Source organism: Dendrobates tinctorius, unplaced genomic scaffold (assembly GCF_039654945.1).
Source record: "Dendrobates tinctorius isolate UK_male_01 unplaced genomic scaffold, ASM3965494v1 ptg000070l, whole genome shotgun sequence".
Classification (NCBI taxonomy): Eukaryota; Metazoa; Chordata; class Amphibia; order Anura; family Dendrobatidae; genus Dendrobates; species Dendrobates tinctorius.
Window position 1 is genome coordinate 81,977,818 of NW_027361738.1, and position 24,211 is coordinate 82,002,028.

The 24,211-nt window shown below is 43.8% G+C and overlaps 1 protein-coding gene across 3 annotated transcripts; it reads left to right on the top strand.

The window, feature by feature from the left end:
* The first annotated feature begins 1,555 nt into the window (after positions 1-1,555).
* Positions 1,556-24,211, top strand: LOC141095739 (1-aminocyclopropane-1-carboxylate synthase-like protein 1). Of its 3 annotated transcripts, XM_073582022.1 has the most exons (15): positions 1,556-1,712; positions 2,796-2,960; positions 3,157-3,216; positions 4,556-4,626; positions 4,995-5,064; positions 6,750-6,816; positions 14,070-14,167; positions 17,375-17,452; positions 17,788-17,888; positions 19,629-19,712; positions 20,628-20,673; positions 21,318-21,459; positions 21,749-21,891; positions 23,460-23,613; positions 24,070-24,211. In XM_073582022.1, exons 2-15 carry the CDS (start codon positions 2,850-2,852, stop codon positions 24,150-24,152), a joined length of 1,308 nt encoding a protein of 435 aa, XP_073438123.1. In that variant the 5' UTR covers positions 1,556-1,712; positions 2,796-2,849; the 3' UTR covers positions 24,153-24,211. The 3 variants fall into 3 exon arrangements, with proteins under 3 accessions (XP_073438123.1, XP_073438125.1, XP_073438124.1); XM_073582024.1 differs by lacking the exon at positions 2,796-2,960; XM_073582023.1 differs by lacking the exons at positions 6,750-6,816; positions 14,070-14,167.

Genomic DNA, 24,211 nt, shown 5'->3' on the forward strand with positions numbered 1-24,211 from the left:
TCTCTCTTTCGCCATGTGCTGACCTCTCCCGTCTGTGCTCTCTTCTTTGACCTGTCTACCCCATGTGCTCTCCCCCTTGTCTGCTGTCTCTCTCCTTCCTGTGCTGTGTGCTCTCTCCATTTGAGCTGTCTTCCCCCTGTGCTCTGTCTCTCTCACCCCTGTGTCTGACCGTGTACAGAACATACCACAGCTCCTGGGCAGGGGAGGAAGCAAAAGAAAATACTGACATTACAGCAGGAGATTGCAGAGGATACATTTTGGGAGGTAAAATATTGTTTATAAACAGTCAGTGAAATATTTTACCTCACAAAATGAATCCTCTGTGATCCCCTGCTGTAATGTCAGTATGGTCTTTTGCTTCCTCCCCTGCCCAGGAGCTGTGCTATGCTCCGTACACGGTCAGACACAGACTATTTTTAAAATGAACTTTCATTCGTGGGAAAACCCCTTTAATGTGACCGGCTTCCTCTGCCTGTAGACACGTCGCGCATCTGCCGCCGGGATCAGCCGAATGATTCACTGCGCCTGCGTGGAATTCGCATAGGCGCAGTGTGACGGTGTTCCGCTGGTGGTGACTGCATCTGATCAGGGCTGTATTTTCCAGTATGGGCAGTAGTAAAAAAAATAATTAAAAAGTAATATCCATCCATGGACCATGTGCTGCTGAGCCAGTGTATATAGGCCTTACCTCTACAGATTGTCTTTGGCATGATGTGGGGATTCTGTACATATGCTTTGGTGTTTGGACCCCTAATCTTCAAAGTACTACGCCAGTGTTTTTTTTTTTTTGTTTTTGTTTTATTTCACAAATCGTTAAATATCAGTAATTCCCTTGTTTTAAAATGCTTACTAGTTGCCGTCCTCTGCCGTTTTCAGCGCCATTCCAGTCCTCTCCTGAATCATACAACCTCAGCTGTTACTTGCCGGCTCACTACAACACCTTTCTCAATTTAAGTCTATGAGACTAAGAACAAGGCTCTCACAGACTTACATTAAAGAAGGATCTAATGGTCAGCGGTGTAAGCTGGGAAGAAAGCTGTGGTTACATGACTCAGGAGAGGGGCCGGGACAGCGCTGGAAACGGCTGAAGATGGAGATCGGTAACCATTTTGATGCATGCACTGAACATACATTGCTGAAAGGTAATGAATGGGGAATTAAAAAAAGCTGGAATAGGATTTTAAGATCCTAGCAAAACACCTGAATGGACCTAACAAAGGGAAGAATGTAGCCAAAAATACTTTATCCAACTTGATCAAAAAGGTAACGTGAAGTTTTTATCCCCTGAGGATAAATTGATGTTTTGCTAATTTTCTGTGGTGCTGTCAAGGATTTGAGATAATATAATTAGTTCTTACTGGTAATTTGGTTTCTCGGATTCCTCCATATTTATTTCCTATCTTTATATATTGTGAAAATGATGATTCATAACTCATTAGCATCTTAATGGGGAGGCGTTGTCACACTGATTTTCTTTCCTGGAAGGGTGTGGAGAACTCCTAGAAAGAAACCAAACTTCTGGCAAGAACTAATTTTATAATATGTTTTCTGATTGGAGGTGCATCCTCCTAGTAATTTCTGACAGGGTGTGGATGGATTCTTATTTGGCAAATTTAGCTGCGCATGTAGGAAGGTAGTAGTGTTTGCCGTGAAGAGCGCAGAGTGACAAAAGACTAAAGAACAGTTGTTTGAAAGAGGCAGAGGTTTCATTGGTGAGTACTTGATCTGATTTTCTCCTGGTTTGGAAGTTTGGGATGGTGTCGGATTTGTATGCAGAGTCTGAGGACCGTTCTGGGACAGTTTTGGGACAGTTTTGCACTGTTTAAGCTTAAGATGTAAGGCTATCCCATCCATTGAGTGTGATCAAGTAGAAAGGTGAACAATGACTCTCGAAGATCTCAATGGGTAAAGAACAGATTGGACAAGCGTTAGTTCTGTGAGGGTGTGAGTTATGGACCATTATTAATTCTTAGAATGTTTTTCCAAACTAGATGGTGATGTAGCTGTTGTCCCTGTGACTTTGAAAGGTGTTTGGCCTATTCTTAAGTAGCATATGAGACCACCGCCTGTACCAGGGAGCAGTGATGATGATGTCTGTGTCTTAGAATGCTCAGTGGGGAGTGTGACAGTTCATACTGATCGCCGATGAAATAAGTGTCCACCCGAGGACAAGGAGAGTCTATATGGGGGGTATCTAGCCTGAGAAGCTAAAAGCTGTGAGGAAGGACCAAAGGGGTCTTTTACTGCCGTTGCTTCTGCAGCCATAATGGTCTCCACTTTTGCCCAAAGAGGGTTTTTGAGGTCAATCACTGCTGTTTGCGGAGAAGCTCTAGCTGACGTTCTAGTTCATCTCACAGATGTTGAATGTGTTCAGGGATTTCCTGTGCAGACTGGGCTCAGAGACATGCAGAGAAGATACGGTCTACTCTTATGGACTGCATATGCCCTAAATACAGACCCCTAGATAGCAGCTCACACTCTAATCTGTGGGGATTCCAGCTGCTCTCCCTTCTGGATTTACACAGTTATGGACGGGTTCTTCTGTATGACTTGCCAGCCAGGAATCTCTGCAAAATGTAGTTTTTGATGCAATTTTCTGGAGATGCAAAACTGCAATGTGCCTCATATGTTTGGGCCGTCAGGGTTCCTTGGGTGGTCGCCTAGACCTCCTACATTATAATCTAACACCGGTCTTGTGAAATTAGATTCTGCTGAACTTGCTCCTAGCTATCTTTAATGATATTCATTATGGTTCCTATACTAATACTAATATGTAAAGTTTTATGGATTTTAAGCACACACTTTGAGTGTCAAAGTCTTTCCGGCGCTTCTTGAGGAGGGTGAGCGACATGGAAAGTCTTTCAGTAAGAGGAAGAGAACTTGTCTCAGAAACTGGCATTTTGGAAAAGGGATTTATGATGTGTTTGCAGGATCCATATGACAAGCACAGTAATCCTCAGGTAAGTTATTCCAACCCTGGCGGTCCATATGGTGGGAAAGGGCTTTACCTCCATAGACTAAGGCTATGCTGCACAGAAAAAAATCAGCACAAAATTTCCTCTTGGCGGCCATAGGGATGGCCCAGCTTGCCATTGTCTCTCATGGTATTATCCGTTCTGTCCTCCCATCTGATATATACCTATCTTTTCTTTTCAGGGGTTTGCCAATATTGGGGTCACTGAAAACAAGGTCTGCTATGATTTGCTAAAAGAAAGGGTGAGTAATCCTGATGGAACACAGGTTTCCCCTGTCCTTCGAATTAAAAAGTTTTTTTTTATAGGAAATGTGTCTTATATTTAATTTTAGCTCCTTTCATTAGATTTAATTATATACACTGCTGGTGGCATGGCTGGACCAGGAGGCACGAGGGCAGCTAGTTCGGCAGAGAAAAAAAGCACTTTATGTCCTGCTGATAAAACACTAATTGTATGGAAACATCAACCCACAGCCTAATAAGTGACATCTCTCTGAAATCAGGGTCTCAGCCCCAGGTCTGGCTCCAGGTTTTCATGGGCCCCTTTAACACATGCCACAATTCCTTATGCACAGATACGACAGAGAAATATAGTATAGAACAATGCCAAAGATTTCACTTCTTACATTACATGAGTGATATCTACAATAGCTTAGAAACTGGACAGTATAGTCCTCCATACAGTATTATGGGCACCACATAGTGCCTCATACAGAATGAGCCCCATATATTGTTCCATACAGTATTATGGGTACCACAGAGTGCTCCATGCAGAATAATGGGCTCCATACAGAATAATGAGCCCCATATATTGCTCCATACAGAATAATGAGCTCCATGTATTGCTCCATACAATATTATGAGCACCAAATTGTGCTCCATACTGTATAATGAGCCCCATATATTGCTCCATACAGTATTATGGGCACCACAGAGTGCTCAATACAGAATAATGAGCCCCATATAGTGCTCCATACAGACTAATGAGCCCCATATATTGCTCCATAAGAATAATGAGCCCCATATATTGCTCCATACAGTATAATGGACCCCATGTGACGCTCCAGTGTATGATGGTCCCCAGATAATGCTCCAAATATAATGGGCCACATATATGATTCTCCAATGTATGATGGGCCTCATATAATGTTCCATATGTTATAATGAGCCCCATATGTGACACTCCAGTGTATGATGGGCCCCATATAATGCTCCAAATACAATGTGCCCCGTATATGATGCTCCAGTGTATGATGGGTGCCATATAATGCTCCATATATAATGGGCCCCATATATGATGCTCCAGTGAATGATGGGTCCCTCAGTTAACACATTCTACTGCCATCTATGTGTAAAGAAAAAAAAGAGCTTGCAAAAGCCAAACCAATGCAAAATATGTGTTCAAAACCAACTGCAAAAATTATTTTGAGTCCAAAATGCATGCAGAAAAAAAAGCTTCCCTGAATGTGTCTGTGTTTTTTTTTAAAGTTTTATACAAATACAGACTGATTCTGACCAGCAGATATAGTTCTACTAAATTGTTCTAAGTTTGACATGTACTTTTTTATGTTTATATCTCAGCTTATGAGGCCTGATATGACCTACCTGGAGCCATCACTGTTGGGATATAACAACTTTGCGGGCATCAAAAGGTAACACAGCCTGCCTCAGTGACACTTATTATATATATATATATATATATATATATATATATATATAATATGTATATATATATATTATATAGTGATCTCTGCTAACAGAGTATTCCTGTTACATTCTTCCTTACTTTTCTGCTTATTTTCCAGGTGACAACCACTATTGAAACAAGCATTTTAAGAATCTCTATAGGCTAGGAAAAACTTATAAAAAGGCTTATACAGCCATTCTAGACTAAGTGCACCATAATATTTAAGAGATTTTATTAAAAATATATGCAGTGTATAATTAGGCTTTATAGTTGTACAACATAGTTCTGGGTGCTTGTAGTGACTTGTACCTGTTCTTTTCCTCTGTGTTTCAGCCTCCGGGAAGAAGCAGCGCGATTTCTTACAGATTATTGCCGTTCTCCGGTCCCACTAAATCCAAATAACGTAAGAGATTCCTACTGTACTCGATGTTGCTGTTTCAAAGCCCAATCGCATGGGTCAGGGGCAACTGCACGGCCCGAAATTTAATGTGGCTTTTCTGGAAATGGTTAATGGAGACCCGAGCCTGGGGTCACAGCACCTACGCTGATACCTGTCTAGGCATTCTACAGCACCTCTTCTAAGGCCCCTATACATATTAGACTAACGTCGGCCGAACCTGGAGTTGGCCTACAATCTAATGTGTATGGGGGTCTCCTGACTCTCCCATGATAGATGGTGTCCGGGGAGAGAAGGATCCGGCACATTGGATTTCCGAAGTACAATCCTCTCGTTCTCCAGGAGATAAGCTGCCACCGGTGCCGTCTGGCAAAACTAACATACTGTACAGTGCCTAAGAAAAATACTGCTACCCAGTACTAGTGTGTGAAGCAATCTAATAAATGTGCTGACTATCAAGCAGGGGCCCAATATGCCCAATCTAGATGTACACTATTCTCAGCAGATTGGAAAATTAAAATGTAACATTTATTATTATATTTAAAATATCATTAAAGTGCCAAATAATGCAAAAAAGTGCTCGTGCCAAGAAAAAAGTGCAAGTAAAATAGCAATCTGTGCTATACCGCCTATTCTATTAGAAGGACCAATCGACCTTGTATATTTTATCAAGCCGTTATACAAGATATATCCTGCTACCAGCAGATTTATACACAGTACATCCTGCTTTTTATTGGATTGCAAGATATTAGTCTCATGAATTATACATTTACAAACAGGTCTATATTAGTATGATTATGTATCAACTGAAAGGGCATAATAGCCTCACATATATCCACTTTTTTTTTTTTTTTTAAATTTGTATTCATTAACCTTCTGACTGAGCACTCCACCTGTTAGCCGCAGGCGTTTTTAATCACAGCAGCGCCACCACCCCTCCACAGAGATATAGATTTCAGTCTAAGGAGAGGATTTACATAGGTTCCCATACAGATGAAGACTTTAGTCTAAGTGAGGATTGGCATTAGGTTAGGTCCTGGAATACGAGAAACGCCTTACCATGGCTTCCATGTACACATAAATTGGCCATTTTATGCACTAAGCTTTCTCAATTTTTCATATTTCTAATGCAGTAATGCAATTCATTTTTCATATTTCATGTTTGCATGCTATGGCGCTACAGTGTGCTTCCTTTTTTGTTTGAATTTGCCTTGCTGAGTGGTCTCTATCTCAAATAGTGTCTCCCAACACGTTTCATCGTGAATTGACTCATCAGGGGAATTATGACATCTATCCAGCTGTATGAAAAATAGCGCCATAATAAACGTGCTACCAAATACCTAAGTGATAGTTTTAGGATTTGGGGTGTTCAGGAACCACAGGCATCAAATCCTCTACCGCACCCTCTTCCAACTGATGCGCCGTGTGCAACCGGCCACCAGTCCAGCCCCCTGCCGTGTAGGATGGAGCACACTTTGTCCAAGGGTTTTTCCATGATAGATTTCGGAGGGCACCGCTTTATTATGATGGGAGTTGGTCCATCCTCCGAGACCTCCACCCATCCTGGGGTGGAAGAGTCCCCAGTGCTGGTATAACACCATGTGCGACCCCCTTTAATAATGAAGTAACGTATCTTTGGGTTTCTCATATTCCTTTAGTGATATATAGTGACATTTTACTCCTGTCCATAGATAATCATCATGAACGGGTGCTGCTCCGTCCTGTGCGCTCTTTCCGCTGTCATTTGTAATCCAGGAGGTTAGTAACAAAACAAAAAATCTGTAAATATAATTAATATTAGATAGGGATTCCTCATTAGAATAAATGACTATGGAGTAATAATTAGAAATGATGCGACCAGAAAGGAAAAGTTATCACTAAAACGACCATTTCCATCCAATGTAAGGTCGTCATAGACCGCGATGGACTCAGTAAGATTTGGGGTCTATGGTGTACACAGGAAAGACTTGGAAGTCCTCCATTCCTTTCAGCTATCCTTTATCTATCTATCTATCTATCTATCTATCTATCTATCTATCTATCTATCTATCTATCTGTCTGTCTGTGTATCTGTCCGTCTATATTTACTACTACATTTAGATGGTGGCCCAATTCTAATGCATCGGGTATTCTAGAATAAGTATGTAGTTTATTTATGAAGATTCCGCACCAATATCGCTGATTGCGGCAAATCCGTGCGGCAGGAGATGACCCGCGGCAACCGTCGGGAGATCAGCGGCTAGCGCTGCAGATCTCCCGACGGTGGCGTGCGTTGTTCGAATTCCACGCCAATTCGTGGCCGGACTGCACCAGTCGCTGATTGGTGGAGCCCGGCCAGCCGCGACCAATCAGCGACGCGGGATTTCCGTTACAGAGAGACAGACAGAATTAGACGATTATATAGTAGATAACGTAGAAAAATATGTGCTATAACAGGCGTGGCCTGGATCGCTTACAGGGAAGACGTGCCTCGCTGCAGCTCCCGCTGCCAGCCACAAAATTTACCCCTTCTGACCCCAGAGAAAGCGACAAAACTCCCCTCAAAGAGAGCTGGGCTTGGAGGAGGGGGAGAGGGACGGAGAGGAGAAGGAGAATCGCGGCTCTCTGCACCGACAACGGGAAACAGAACAGCCTCGGGGAGAGGGCCTTGGCGCCAACAGAGGACAGATGCCATCTTTACTCCTTCCTGCGGTGCTTACTCTGGCTGCCGCGTTGGAGGACTTTAGAGCCTGGTGTTCCTGTGGACAGAACCTGGACAGCTGATCGCAGGGGGCCCTCGACAGCGGTGGGAGGCCCGGGGCCTCTGTTGGAAGAGAGGCTGCTAGGCAGGGAGCGGATTCGCTTACCGGAGGAGAGTGAGGTGAGCCGGCGCACGCGCACTAGTGATACTGAGGATCAGCGGTGACACCTGAAGAGCTCTCTGCCCGGTTGATAAGCGGGGGGTGATCACGTCGCTAGGTGATCCCGGTGCACTGCCTGGGGGGCCTGCGGTGGACGCTCCTGCTGCAAGCAGAAGCGAGTATTAGCTTTACCTGGGACTGCAAAGCTTGATTGATGGTGGTCCTCTGTCTCGCTGAGTGAGACGTCTGCCTGGGTTCTGGGACGATCTGGAGTCTGAGGGTGCCACTCTCACCTTTTAGAGACGCTGACACCGGCCTAGATTTGTGCCGCGGAAGTGGGGGACTTTTCACCTAGTGCACCACATTAGAGCGCTGATTCCGCCCTATTTCCACAGATATCTACATATGTCAGCTCATCATCTTTCAAGCCGCATGGGGTTATCTCCATATATGAACATGCCTTAATCAGCTTTTTCTGAATGCACGAGTGGTGATTTAAACGCACGCTTCAATTAGGCAGAATGGTTAAATCTAATAAAGAGCGTGCAAAACCGTTGGCTACTGGTGTATATCAAGGCAGGCAGAGTGAAATGGAAAAATTTCTGAAAAATAAATCGGTGTCGGCTAGGTCCGCACCTAAAAAGCTTCATACAAATGTCGCTATGGAGGAACATGTCAAAGATTCGGACTCAAGTGATGAGACTTCGGGCAGTGATATTACCCAATCAGACTCTGGGAAACTATCTAGATCAGTCTTCAAAAAATTACTAGATCAAGCTTTAAAACCATTGGTCACTGAGATATCTGGTATGAGAGCAGATTTGTTGCATATTGGTAATAGAGTGGAGTCCTTGGAATCATCTCAGTCCTCTCTCATTAGCCACTCCAACGCCATGAGAGATCATCTGGTCTACCACAGAACACAGCTCAACAACTCTCTTCTGGCCTTAGAAGATCAGGAGAATCGGAGTCGCAGAAAAAACATAAGGATAAAAGGTTTGCCTGAAAGTGTCTCTACAGAAATATTAGAAAAATCCACAAAAGAGATCTTTGCACTTTTAATCCCAAAAGAAAAATGTGACCAAATTGTAATAGAGAGGGTCCACCGAGGGATGTGATCTGCGGCTTGTTGAGCTATTTAGACACCAATATTATTTTGTCTGCCTCAAGAGACATTAAAAATCTCTCCTATGAAGGAACTGCTATACAACTTTATCAGGATATTGCGCCGTTGACCCTTGCAAAAAGAAGAATCCTAAGACCCCTCCTGGAAGTGTTACGCACGTAAAATCCTATATAAATGGCTATTTCCATTTGGAATATCTGTACATGGAGACGGCAAACGAATAACAGTAATGAGCCCCGAGGATTTAGTCAGAATATGGGACACCTTTGACATCGCCCCTATTGATATTCCTTCATGGCTACCTTTTAGACATGGATCTTCGCACGCCTCCCCCTATCAATGCCTATGCAGGAGGTCAGGGTGAATGGGCCTCAGTGAAGAGACATACGCCTCCCAAACGAGGGAAATCTGGGGCGAGGAAAGAGATGCCTCCCTGAGCTTTCTTGTGCTCCTTCTAGCCGTATTTCATCACCTATGGATCCAGAAATTTCGCTTAACTCTGACATGTTCTAGATCACTTTGGTTTGACTTGATTAACACTTGCTTATGTGTGGTTGATTCCATTTAACTGCCTTATAAGTTAACATATACCACTCGTGTATTTGTAATGTAATTCCCTGTTCTGTTATGGGAGGTATGTTTGACCCCCTACCTCTGCCGCAGGCAGGTAGTTGGTTCTTGTTATATATGTTATTTTATTTTGGTAGTTTTTAGGGTATTTTTTACTTTTCGTAGTTCGTTGGCGTGGAACACACATGCATCTCCTTTTTTGCTCCACCTATTATGTTATGGGTGATAACGTTAATTTCGCCACTATGGTAGTGGCCTCATATAATGTAAAGGGCTTGCGTTCCCCAGGTAAGAGGAGCCAGGTAATGAACCTTTTGCACTCAAAAAAGTCTAGTATAGTCTTCCTGCAGGAGACACATTTTAAAAAGGGGAGAGTCCCAGATATGTCTAGATCCCGTTACCCGACCTGGTACCATAGTACGGGTGGTTCGGCGTCGAGAGGAGTGAGCATTGCTTTTAAAAAAAAAAATGTTCCCTTTGTCTTACATGATTGCCTATCAGACTCAGAAGGCCGATACATTATATTAAAGGGCCTTATAGCAAATACTAAGATTACCCTGTGCAACCTATATGCCCCAAATAGAAACCAGATTGGATGGCTGTGCAAAACAATGAATACCCTAAAGCTATTTACTGAGGGTTTGTTGTTGGTGGGGGGAGATTTTAATGTATCACTTAACCCATCCCTAGACACCTTAACAGGCAAGTCGGCCCTTTCTCAAAGGGCGCTGAGAAAATTACACCTTTCTTTACAAGAATTACATTTGATAGATCCTTGGAGAACGCTCTTCCCTTCGGGCAGAGATTACACTTTTTTTTCCCACCCGTACAGTAGCTACCACAGAATTGACTATTTATTAACACAAACAGCCAATCTCCCATTATTCAAAAATGCAACTATAGACATCATCTCTCTCTCGGATCACGCCCCTATTTTTCTCGACATAGGCATAGTAACTCTACTGCGGCCAGCCAAGTCATGGTCACTTAACGAGACATTATTAGACTGATTCCCACATTACGAAACTGACAGGCACTCTTGAATTCTTTTTCCAAACAAATTTACACTCAGGCCCGCCCTTACCTGTGGTGTGGGAATCACATAAAGCGGTAATGAGGGGAGAATTTATAGCTTTGAGTTCACATCTTAAAAAAGAAAGGACTAAACAGATTGTGTCTATATTGCACCAAATTAATTCCCTTGAAAGATTACATAAGAGATCTCAAGTAAATAAGATACAAACTGAACTGACTGAGCTAAGGAATTCACTAAAGAATCTTTTAAATATTCAATCGGCCAAAACTTATATGAGAAGCAAACAGAGGTTCTACCTCCATGGCAATGAAAGTAGTAAGCTTATGTCTTCATTACTTAAGAAGCAACAAGATAAGACGTTTATTAGACAACTCAAAGCTTTAGATGGCTCTTCAATCTTTGAGACCACAGATATTGCCGAGGAGTTTAGATCCTTTTATGACAGTTTATACAATTTAAACATACCAGATAATATGCAAGACCCAATAACAGCTATAGAAAAAATCAAAGAGTTCCTGATCCCACTAAATCTTCCTAAAATAACCCTCGAAGGCCAATCTCTATTGACTGCTCCGGTTACTCCTAAAGAAGTTTTAGACACTCTCTCTACCATCCCAAATGGAAAGGCCCCAGGCCCAGATGGTCTCCCCATTGTATATTATAAAAAGTTCATAAAATCATTCCTACCCCACCTGGTGTCCTTGTTTAATACCTATTTGGAGGGCCAGCTCCCCCCTAAGCAATCCCTGGAGGCTTACATCACAGTTCTCCCGAAGGAAGGTAAAGATCCCAATTTGTGTGCCAGCTACAGACCGATATCACTGCTCAATGCAGACATCAAAATGTGGGCTAAAATATTAGCGGGCAGAATAAGCAATTTTTTACCCAAACTAATCCATGCTGATCAAGCGGGCTTTGTGAGGGGCAGGGAAGGGAAGGACAACTCCACTAAGACCATACAGTCTATAATGTTTGCCAAGACCCGAAATGTTCCCTTAGTACTCCCGTCAACGGATGCCGAGAAGGCTTTTGACAGAGTGAGCTGGAGGTTCATGGAACAGGTAATGATTAGGTTTGGCTTCCCTTCTCAGTATATAACAGCAGTTCTCTCTCTCTATTCTCAACCGACGGCCAAGGTCAGGATCAACGGCACTCTGTCAAACAGTTTTGAGATTAACAACTGGACTAGGCAGGGATGCCCTTTGTTGCCATCCTTGTTCATTTTAGTTATAGAAACTTTGATACAAAGCATCAGACAAGAACAACGCATAGAGGGGTTGTCAGTGGGTCGGGGGTCACTCAAAACACTAGCTTTCGCAGATGATCTGCTTTTCCTTATTTCCAACCTGTCTCAGGCATTCCCGATCATCCTTCAAACTTTTCACCAATTTGGCCTCCTCTCTAATTTTAAAATTAATTTAACAAAATCTGAAGCGTTAAACATTACTCTCCCTTACTCTCAAATCTCCATCATTCGTACACAGACTCCATTCTCTTGGGCTAATAACTCTATTAAATATTTGGGAATAATAATAACTAGAGACCCAACTAACTTATTTCAAAGTAATTTCATTCCTTTACTTAAAAAGGTTACAAACCTGATGCATAAATATAACTTACCCACATTGTCCTGGATGGGTCGCATTAATGTGTTTAAGGCATATATTATGCCTATCGTATTGTATACCATGAATATGGTTCCGATTCAGATACCCCTGACCTTCTTTGGATCGTTAAAATCACTAATAGGAAAATTTATCTGGAAATCAAAACCGGCTAGGTTGCCATATAGGCTTCTTTCTTATCCTGTCTCCTCTGAGGGATTGGGGGTCCCAGATCCCCTTTTATATTATAAAGCTATTCATCTTAGCAGATGGTTAAAAGTGGGGTCTTGTGCGGAAGGTGGGGAGGGAGTTAGTGTTGACCTGGCTCTATTAGGCCCGAGGGGCTTACCCTATCTCTGGACTAAAGCTAAACCACCAGTCACTCTTAGGCTAGACGAAATAACTTCAACTACATTGCGTATTAAAAGATTGGTGTTGGGGAAACTCCCGGGGGACACTTTTCCCTCGACGTTGACACCGATTGGCTCAATACCCTATCTAATAGATTTAGATTTTCAAGATCCATATAATTTATGGTCTACCTTACCTAGAGAAACATTGAGTAGCTTTTATAGTCATAACATACTACAAAGAGGGGTTTGGCCACCAAGTGCAACGGCTCAACCAACTAATTTTCTTCAAAACCAACACACTCGACGTACAATTTTACAATTTAGACAGAAATTTCCGACTAAATCCAATTGGTCTTGGCTGGATATTATAATTAAACTTCCACCTCCACGGCTAAAAATTATATCTCGCATCTACTCACATCTTATCTCTCCGAGCGCACACTTTAAACCCTCGTTTATTTACTCCTGGGAAATGGAACTCAACACTACGTTCACTGAGGAACAAATATCTAGAATGCTATCCAGTGCTCGGGGCTTTTCTAGATGTGTACTCTTGCAGGAAAATTCTTATAAAATATTAACCAGGTGGCATTTGACTCCCGCAAGGCTCTTTCAGATGGGTCTTGCTGATAATGATGCTTGTTGGAGATGCCTCAACTCTGGAGGACACCACTCACATACAGTATATATTCTGGGACTGTCCTAAACTGAGAAATTTTTGGGATGGCGTTGAGTTAGTTCTCAAAAAACTACAATTAATAAAGTCTAATCTTAGGGCTACGGAGTTCTTCTTTCATGCCCGTCAAAGGATTTCTTACCAAAAAAACATGGTCTTCTTCCATTGATGCTAAGTGCTGCGAAACAGCTGATAGCTGTACATTGGAAATATGTGCCCCCCCCCCCCCACAATGGAGGAATGGCACGTTAAGATAAATCAAATTTCTCGTCTGGAGGAACTGTCTAGCTGGGAGATTTTTAATCACAGATCTTATGTGTTGACCTGGGCCCCGTGGATTAGATATCTAGAGGACAATCCTCTATGAGAGAAATTTAGTGTCATTTGATGTCTTTCTTAACCTGACGGCTTTTATACTTGTGTACCTGGCCTCACTGCTCCAACATGAAAGCCCACCCACGCTAATTTCTAAAGTACACCCATAGAATGCCTGTGCCCATGCCAGCGGCTACATTTTGTTGATTTAGTTGATATTGTTGATTCTGTTCATTATTATGTATTCCCTTCTCCCCTTCCCTTTCTCCCCTCTCCATTTTTCCCTACCCACATTTCCCTCCCCTCTTTCCTCCCCTTCCACTCTAGACCGACCCCCAGTCAATACTTCGCCAGCTGTATCTGTGAAATGGTGTTGTGTTTAATGGTGCGGTTTAAATTTGAAAATAAAGAATTTAAAAAAAAAAAAAAAAAAGGTTTTCTTGACGTGACGCTGTCCTGACCCTTCCACTACACATTACTGTCTTTTCCAGATGGATTCCTGACTCCTACCCCCTACTTTTCCAGGATAGCCCTATACACTGGAGCATATTCTGGCCTGCAGCCTGTATACGTCCCCCTGAACAGCCAGGTCTGATGTTCTATTGCATACACCTGATGATTGCTATTTTAGACTCATGGAATTTGTACCCCCCAAGATTGTGTAGGGGCTGGACCCCACAATTAAACAATAACGGCATACAGGGCCGGACTGGGACTAAAATTCAGCCCTGGCATTTGAAGTTACACAGGCCCACTAGTCACATGGTGACTATATAATATCTTTGTACAGTTGTAGTTTACAAGAAGTGAGAGGAGATTAACACGACTATATAACATGTAGTCCGAGCTGTGCCCAGTATTTCAGCTCAGTCCTATTTATTGCTTTTAGGTACAGTACTCCTCCCAAATCTCTGTCCCCTTTTGTATGCATGATTACAGAATTCCTGGCAGAACTGCTCTCTATTGGGCAACCAGACCCCCTGGTCATAGCCGCCCCTATCATACCTCCCAACTTTCGAAGAAGGGAAAGACGGACAAAGACTGTAAATTTTGGCCACGCCCAACCACACCCATTTCACAACTAGTCACACCCATGTCCACACCTAATCGCACCCATTTAGCACTGCTGATCACACTGACTGGTACTGAGGGCACAGTGGCTGGCATTATGGGCACACTGACTGGCACTAAGGAAGAGAGAAAACAGAGAGAGAGAGAAAAAAGAAAACAGAGAGAGCGAGAAAGAAAGGGGAAAGAAAGAAAGAACAGTGAGAGACAAAGAAAGAACAGTGAGAGACAGAGAAAGAACAGAGAGAGAAAGAAAGAGGGGAAAGAAAGAAAGAAAGAACAGAGAGAGACAGAGAGAACAGAGAGAGAAAGAAAGAAGTAAAGAAAAGAAAGAAAGAACAGAGAGAAAGAGAGGAAAGAAAAAGAAAGAAAGAGGGGAAGAAAGAACAGAGAGAAAAAAGAAAGATTAGAGAGAGAAAGAAAGAACAGAGAGAGAAAGAAAAAGAAAGAAAGATTCTACAAAGATACTATAGCAGCCCGGCTCCCATTGTAATGCCCACCTGAGCCTCCCGATGCAGGACCCATCATGATCCGCTCACATGGCCGGCATCCCCGATTCCAAGGCGATCCTGCTGTCTGCGCTGTCGGAGGAGGACACGGTGATGGATCTGAAGCATTCCTGGTTCCGTCACAATCTCCTCAAGAAATGATCTCATTTCCGGTCAGCTTCCAGCACATCACTTCAGGTGGAACGTCATGTGTGTGTTTTAAAATGCTCCTCGGGGCTCCGCCGTGTACTCCTGTGTCCGTGGGAAAAGCACGCTTCGTATGCTTTGTACACACTTGGCTCCGCTCCGTACATCCCGTACACATATGGCTCCACTCCATACACACACGGCTCCACTCTGTCCACCTCGTACACGCGTGGCTCCTCTCCGTACACCTCGTACACGCGCGGCTCCGCTCCGTACACCTCGTACACGCGCGGCTCCGCTCCGTACACCTCGTACACGCGCGGCTCTGCTCTGTACACCTCGTACACGCGCGGCTCCTCTCCGTACACCTCATACACACACGGCTCCTCTCCGTACACCTCATACACGCGCGGCTCCACCTCGTACACACACACGGCTCCTCTCCGTACACCTCATACACACACGGCTCCTCTCCGTACACCTCATACACGCGCGGCTCCACCTCGTACACACACACGGCTCCTCTCCGTACACCTCATACACACACGGCTCCTCTCCGTACACCTCATACACGCGCGGCTCCACCTCGTACACACACACGGCTCCTCTCCGTACACCTCATACACACACGGCTCCTCTCCGTACACCTCATACACGCGCGGCTCCACCTCGTACACACACACGGCTCCTCTCCGTACACCTCATACACACACGGCTCCTCTCCGTACACACACACGGCTCCGCTCCGTACACCTCATACACACGGCTCCTCTCCGTACACCTCGTACACACGGCTCCGCTCCGTACACCTCGTACACACGGCTCCGCTCCGTACACCTCGTACACACGGCTCCGCTCCGTACACCTCGTACACACGGCTCTGCTCCGTACATCTCATACACACACACAGCTCTGCTACATCCACACTGTAAATCCTGACCCCACACATACTTACCTCAACCAGCACCATGACAACAGCAAATCAGAGTCTTGCAGACGGTAGAGGCAAGGCTGAGCGCACAGGACCTGTGATGAGGTCACAGGAGGGGCGGAGTTAGGGGGTGATACGATCGGGGGTCTGGACAAAGGCTCCTGATCATGTGACCCCCTGACTCCTCCCCTCCTGTGACCTCATCACAGGTCCTGCGAACAGAGCGAGCAGGCAAGCGAGTGCGACGCTGTGAGTGGCTGCGGGGGTGGGGGGGGGCGTGGCGGCTTATCTCCTTGCAGTGCGGGAGGAACTTGAATCTATCACCGCCGTGCCCGCAGAGGGCCGGCGGCAGGAGCCACAGTGGCCGCAGCAGCTGGCAAGCGGCCAGAAGTTCGGGCACTGCCGCCCGCGGCCCACATGACAGCGGCCCAGCGGGAAAATGCCCGGTTGGTTATATTGCCAATCCGGGCCTGACGGCATATCCTATAAAAATCCCCTTTTAAGTCAATGTCTACTCTTAATGTTTTTTTTTGTGATGCATACAGTTGTGGCCAAAAGTATTGACACCCCTGCAATTCTGTCAGATAATACTCAGTTTCTTCCTGAAAATGATTGCAAACACAAATTCTTTGGTATTATTATCTTCATTTAATTTGTCTTAAATGAAAAAACACAAAAAGAATTGTCCTAAAGCCAAATTGGATATAATTCCACACCAAACATAAAAAAGAGGGTGGACAAAAGTATTGGCACTGTTTGAAAAATTCACTGGCCCCTAGTGGTGACTGAAGGATGCCAGAGTTTTATTATTGAGTTCTCTATAATTACCAATATCTGTGTTGGCAATTGAGAGATATTTTCCGAGCTACCCAACCCATCTCATCCCAGACGGAATTGCCAATTTGCGGGCAGGGTTTGTTTAAACATTGTTCCTTTCCTGTCCAGGACATTGCAAATTCAGTCCGTAATTTTGCGCCACAGGCTCCCCCATTGACTTCGAGCCACAGGCTCCCAAATGATTTTGAGCTGCGGGCGTCCCCATTTTTACTGCTTCCACAACCAAGTGTGCCTATATAATAGATTTATATTGGGGTCCTGAGACCCTCGTCTTCTGCTGCATCCCCCACAAATAGGATAAATACTATTATATTTTCTCTTCCAGGTAACGGAAGATCACAGTCTTCCATTCTCACTAACGATACAGAAGTTAGAAGAAGGGATGGAGAAAGCAAAACAGCAGGTACAATTTCAAGTTAAAGGTTTATTCCCCAAATTGTGAATTAACCCTAATCCATAGGATTGGGGACACATCACTGAGAGCTGGGGGTCCGACCACTGGGACCCCAAAAAAGGTCTTTAAATCCACAGCCCCATCTTAAACGAAGCAGAGGTGCCCATGTTTCTATGGAACTGATGGAAATACTTGAGCAATCCCATAGAATCGGAATCGTCACGTTTTTTGGTGTGGAATATGGCAGAGATGTAACTTAGGGGTCCTGAGTCCAAATCTGTGACATCTAGGTCTCTTTAGTGTAAATTAAATAGTGCCTTATATTTTTTTTTTTTTTTTTTCAGGGCATCAGAGTCAAAGCATTAATCCTAATAAATCCCCAAAATCCTTTAGGAGAAGTCTACTCTCCCCATTTACTGAAAGAATGTCTTGAGTTTGCCAGCAGGTATGAGCCATGTAGTTGGAGTTTGCACTTTGCTCGGGACATGCATGCCGCAGCACGGGGCGCAGCCTGTATCTTTTCCTGTGCCTGGGACATGCATGCTGCAGCACGGGGCGCAGCCTGTATCCTTTCCTGTGCCTGGGACATGCATGCTGCAGCACGGGGCGCAGCCTGTATCCTCTCCTGTGCCTGGGACATGCATTCTGCAGCACGGGGCGCAGCCTGTATCCTTTCCTGTGCCTGGGACATGCATGCTGCAGCACGGGGCGCAGCCTGTATCCTTTCCTGTGCCTGGGACATGCATACTGCAGCACGGGGCGCAGCCTGTATCCTCTCCTGTGCCTGGGACATGCATGCTGCAGCACGGGGCGCAGCCTGTATCCTCTCCTGTGCCTGGGACATGCATTCTGCAGCACGGGACGCAGCCTGTATCCTTTCCTGTGCCTGGGACATGCATGCTGCAGCACGGGGCGCAGCCTGTATCCTTTCCTGTGCCTGGGACATGCATACTGCAGCACGGGGCGCAGCCTGTATCCTCTCCTGTGCCTGGGACATGCATGCTGCAGCACGGGGCGCAGCCTGTATCCTCTCCTGTGCCTGGGACATGCATTCTGCAGCACGGGGCACAGCCTGTATCCTTTCCTGTGCCTGGGACATGCATGCTGCAGCACGGGGCGCAGCCTGTATCCTTTCCTGTGCCTGGGACATGCATGCTGCAGCACGGGGCGCAGCCTGTATCCTCTCCTGTGCCTGGGACATGCATTCTGCAGCACGGGGCGCAGCCTGTATCCTTTCCTGTGCCTGGGACATGCATGCTGCAGCACGGGGCGCAGCCTGTATCCTTTCCTGTGCCTGGAACATGCATACTGCAGCACGGGGCGCAGCCTGTATCCTCTCCTGTGCCTGGGACATGCATGCTGCAGCACGGGGCGCAGCCTGTATCCTCTCCTGTGCCTGGGACATGCATGCTGCAGCACGGGGCGCAGCCTGTATCCTCTCCTGTGCCTGGGACATGCATGCTGCAGCACGGGGCGCAGCCTGTATCCTCTCCTGTGCCTGGGACATGCATGCTGTAGCACGGGGCGCAACCTGTATCATCTCCTGTGCCCTACATTATGCAGCGGGGTAGAAAAAACAGTTTGCATTGTGCTTGTGGGAGGTTTTTTTTTTTTTCTCCAATGATACAGTCGGTGCGATTCACGGTGCGATTCATCTCCTAAAATAAAAAATCCATGGTGCCCCATGCCTTTTGAAGGATTTCGAATGTTTATCGGCCGAAACGAACACTCATTAATTTCACCGATCTGAAACTGGCCACCTCAAGATGACTTTTATCTAAGGACCAGCATGGAAATTTGGAATGATCTATATATCTACATCTTCAGATGATCGTGTCTTGTGATGCCTGGACAAATCATCAGGAGGACGTGAAGTCTCCAAAACTCCGACCTGCAGACACAACGGTGGAATTCACTTGGATTACAGTAAAGATTAATAATGGTTACAGGTGTCATGGAAATGTAAAGGAGTAAGAGCGCCACCTTATGCCCAGAAGTGGTACTTCACTTTTTTTTGTGTTTTACTGCAAACAAAAAAGTGCCACCTCCTTAAAGATGTTTTTCTGTTATCAAAAATTAGGCAAAACTTAACCATATCGTACAGAAGCACAAAATTGCTGCAGAGATGGAGAATTTAATACTAGTTTTATCCATTTACACGCTTTTTTTTCCTACTTGTCTATAGGTATAGCTTGCACGTGATTTTAGATGAAATTTACATGCTGTCAGTCTTGGACAACGACTTTACCAGTGTCCTGTCCATCCGTGTGTAAGTATCAAGGTGGAGTCTAGCTGAACGTTCTTCTGTTGGAGACGGTAATTTGTCAAAAAATAATAGAAATATGTAATACGGACATCAAGGTGGAGGAACTCCAAGTTGGCAGGTTTTCTTATGTCATGTACGCAATGGTTAGAACTTACCTAAAGTGATCAAAGGAAGACAAGCGGTGAACTGGCAACAGGGTATCTAAGGTTCATCATGTATACATGGCTGATGACTGGTTCTACCGCTAATGTATCGGTGCCAGATATCACAGGACACATTCAGAGGTATTGTAGAGTCCATGCCTGGAACTTGATACAGAGCTGTTTTTGGCTGCACAATATAGTTCTAATTTTATGAGTATTTAGTATATGCATCATGAACCTTTTGAAGCTGCTTTCAACCGCTGCTTCCTAACATCCTTACAATATATTCTTCACAGTATGAGACTTTCCCTGTCTGAGCCTCTCTGTTCCGACCACTGTGCTCAGACAGGGAAATTCTTGTACTTTTGATGAATATAGTGTATCGATTTTGCTGAGCAGCAATTGAAAGCAGCTTTTAAAGGGGCATAAACAGGATATTAACTTGGCATAGTCTCTTGGATAGAAGGAAGCAAAATAAGGTAATGAGGGATATTACAAATATTCATTACTTTGCAATAAGGAGAATTAAACCTAAAAAATTAGTTATAAACTTATCAAATTGATCTTCAGGAGAAATATTACAAAAAAATCAACCTAACAGCTAATCAACCACAACCCACTGCTCACACTTTATGACAGGACTATCTTAGAAGGGTTTATGGACTGAAATGGAAACCACCACTTTTGTCTCCGAAAGTCAGAGACAAATCCATAGTCTTTGAATCTTATAGTCATTAATATTATTACTATTTTTTTATTTTTTTTTTATTTTTAGTCTTCCAGACCCTATGAGAACGCACTTTATATGGGGGCTTAGTAAGGTAAGATCTGAACCCTCCACAAAGTAAAAGATCATTTTGATTCATAGGTTCCTTTTAAAGATATGGAAATTTTTTTTCTTAAATGCATGTATTTTAGGCAAAAAATATTTTTTTTGCAATTGGTTTTCTTTAAAAATATTGCAAGCTTTGTTTTTTTACAGGCTCTTTTGATTCCTTGCACATTACTGGCTGCTGAATGAGTTAACTGAGACCCAGTCAGTGAGCTCCTTCTCACAGGGGAGTTTGTAACGGTTTGATTTGTCTTTTCTGAGCTCTTGATTGACAACCACGTCAAAGCTGAATGTGCAATTTTCATGTCGCCTGTGGTCATAACTCAGCACAGAGGAGCTCAGAAAAAGACTCTCAAAGCTCACTGTTGGGTACCCAGTTGAATCATTCTGTATCCAGCAATGTGCAGAGAAATAAAAAAGCCTGTAAAAGTCAAACGGTGCAAAATTTTTAATGAAACCCAATTGCAAAAATAATTTTTGGGCCAAAATACATGCATTTAAGTGAAAAACAATACTGTTAGGTGTCCATATCCTTTAAGGGCTTATTCACACACTGCTGTCATGTTCTGCAGAGATATTTCCAACAAAGCCAAATAATAACTGTGATGTTTTGTGTTTCTGATTAATTTGTAGGATTTTGGAATGAATGGCCTCCGAGTGGGTGTGCTGTATACAGAAAATAAGCACGTTGTCAATTCCATAAGCCATCTGGCAACTTTCCACCAATGTTCAGGAACTATTCAATATATGGTCTATCAGTTACTCCGGGACAGAGGTCAGTCATTAGATTTTGCAATCTGATCTCAATCACAATACTTATATTTCTTATAAAATAACATTTCTGGAGCATTTTTTTTCTAGTCCCTCTGTTGTTCCTCTTGGCAATATTTCAATAATTGAGAACTCGATGTTGTCATCCAATTGTCCACACAATCTATCAGCACTCATTGGACAGCATCACATTGCGTAGGGACCCCCCATGGTATCGGACCCCCACCAATATTAAAGATACATCATCAATATAAATATAGTGATGACCCCTTTAACTATCATTTACTTTACAGACTGGTTGGACAATGTGTTTTTTCCTACCAATAAAGAACTTCTTAGAGAATCTCAGACGACGCTGGTTACTGGGCTAGAGGAACTTGGGATACCGGTTCTCCACCGCTCCACGGGGATATACGTCTGGGCTGATTTCAGTAAGGTATGTCCGTCAGAACCAGTGCTAGGAACATGGTATATACACAAGACACACTGGACACAGCCCGCCCTGCAGCTGTTATCACCAGGAAAAATGCAACACCGGTGCGCATCAACTATTTCACCATCCACCCGTATAACACATGAACAAGTGGATCTGAGAATGGCTTGTGCCATGTAACCTGGGTACTACATGGGCACTAGTGATGTTTGCTCTAGAAATGTGTTTTTGTTACTTAGTCTGGACCAAATGCATAAAACTGTGCAGATCCCTGCCTCGTGTACTCCCTCTCCGTTTTCAGTTCTTCACTGCCTTCAATCCACTTCTTTACATTTCTTTATTTCTTCATTTTTACATTTTCTGTCCTTAATTGCTTTTTCCTTTCTTCTTTTCTTTCTTCACCCTCTGAACTGTTCGTAATTCTTCCAGACATCCTTACTTTTCTTTCCCTTTTGTACTCCTTCCCAAACTTCCTTTTTTCCATTTTTGTACTCATTCTTCTATACCTCTTTACCTTCCTTCACTACTTCTTTACTTCCTTCATTCCTCTTTTGTACTTCTCATTGTTCTCTTTTCTGTTACCTTCCTTCCTTTTTATTTTCTTCCTTACCCTTTACTTCCTTTCTTTCATCCTATTCCTTCCGGTGGATTCTTCTATCCTTCTCCAGCTGACGTTCATCTTTTTCTTTCCTTCCTTCCTTCCTTCCTTCCTTCCTTCCTTCCTTCCTTCCTTCCTTCCTTCCTTCCTTCCTTCCTTCCTTCCCTTCTCTTCCCTTCCCTTCCCTCCTTTCTTCCTTTCCTTCCTTCCTTCCTTCCTTCCTTCCTGTGATCTTCCTTCCTTCCTTCCTGTGATCTTCCTTCCTTTCCTTTCTTCCAATCCATCCTTCTTTTCTTCCTTCCCCTTTTGTACTAATACCCATTCTTCCATACATCCTTACTTTACTTCCTTCTTTCCTCTTTTGTACATTTCCCCATTCTTCTTTTTTTATGTTGACTTCTTTTTTTCTTTCTTTCCTTCCTTCCTTATCTTTCCTGTTTTTTCTTCCCCTGTGTAGTTACTTCCTTCCCTCCCTCCCCTAATTCCTTCTGCCTTCTTTCCTTGCCTATTCTTCACTTTCCTTCCAAACTTTCATTAATTTCTTTACTTGCTTTCTGTCATGCCATTACTTCTGGTGGAATCTTCTCTTCTTCTCCAGCTCACTTTCACCTGTTCTCTGAACTTCCTTCCTTTCTTCCTTCCCTTTTGTACTCCTCTCCATTCTTACATACCACCTTAACTTCTTTCCTTCCCCTTTTTTACTTCTCATCCTTTACTTCCTTCCTTCCATTTTTCTTTACTTTCTTCCAATTCCTTGCTTTCTTTTACTCCCGTTCCTTACTTCCTTCCCCAACCTTCCATGATGTAGTTACTTCCCTTCTTCTTTTTTCTTTCTTTTCTTTCCTTTCCTTCTGTACTTGCATTCATCTCTTTCCTTCTCTTCTTTCATCCCTTCCTTCCGGTGGATTCTCCAGCTGATTTTCACCTTTTCTCATGCACTTCCTACTTTTCTTGCCTTTATTCTTAAATGTAGTTTCTGACGTCGCAGACATTTGAAGCAGAGATGGATTTATGGAATCGGTTAATTACTGAGAAGCTTTACATAACTCCGGGTAAAGCCTTTGAATGCGGTGAGCCTGGCTGGTTTCGTCTAACCACCTCCGTCCCGTATGATGTCTTACAAGTCTGTAAGTGAATCTCCTTGTGAACAGGCGGCTAATCACATCTCCTGAGCTTTCCTTCTACTTGGGGTATTCATACAGTAGGGCTCTCCTCCATAGTGAGACCTTCTCCCGGCGTAGATGATAGACAGATTGCACAGATCTTCCACCAATCACACAGAATGGAGCCGCTGTCAGATGACATCCGCTCTATTTCCTTTGTAATCCCAGTTACATACTGGAAAGAGCTAGAGACAGAAGAGGGAAAGATGGTAGGTGACCGTCAGATCTGCAGGTTGGTCACTTTGTCGTTACAATCTTGGGTGCGGAAAGATTGTAGAATCCCTAAAAAGACCCCACATGTAAAAATAAATAAATAAAGCATTGAAAATAAAAACTCTCCATCTTTGCTCCATACTTTTAATAGGAAGAATGTAAAGTGTGGGATTGATTGCTAATAATTCTATTTTACTTTTTTTCTAGCTTTACAAAGATTAAAAAAAGTTTTACAGTGTGGACCACAATCAAATCACAGGAGTAATTCCCCAAAGAACGAATGCAAGTGACATTTATTCATTGTAACACAATATTGAATTCAATAAAGAAATGAATTTGTTGCTGTTTA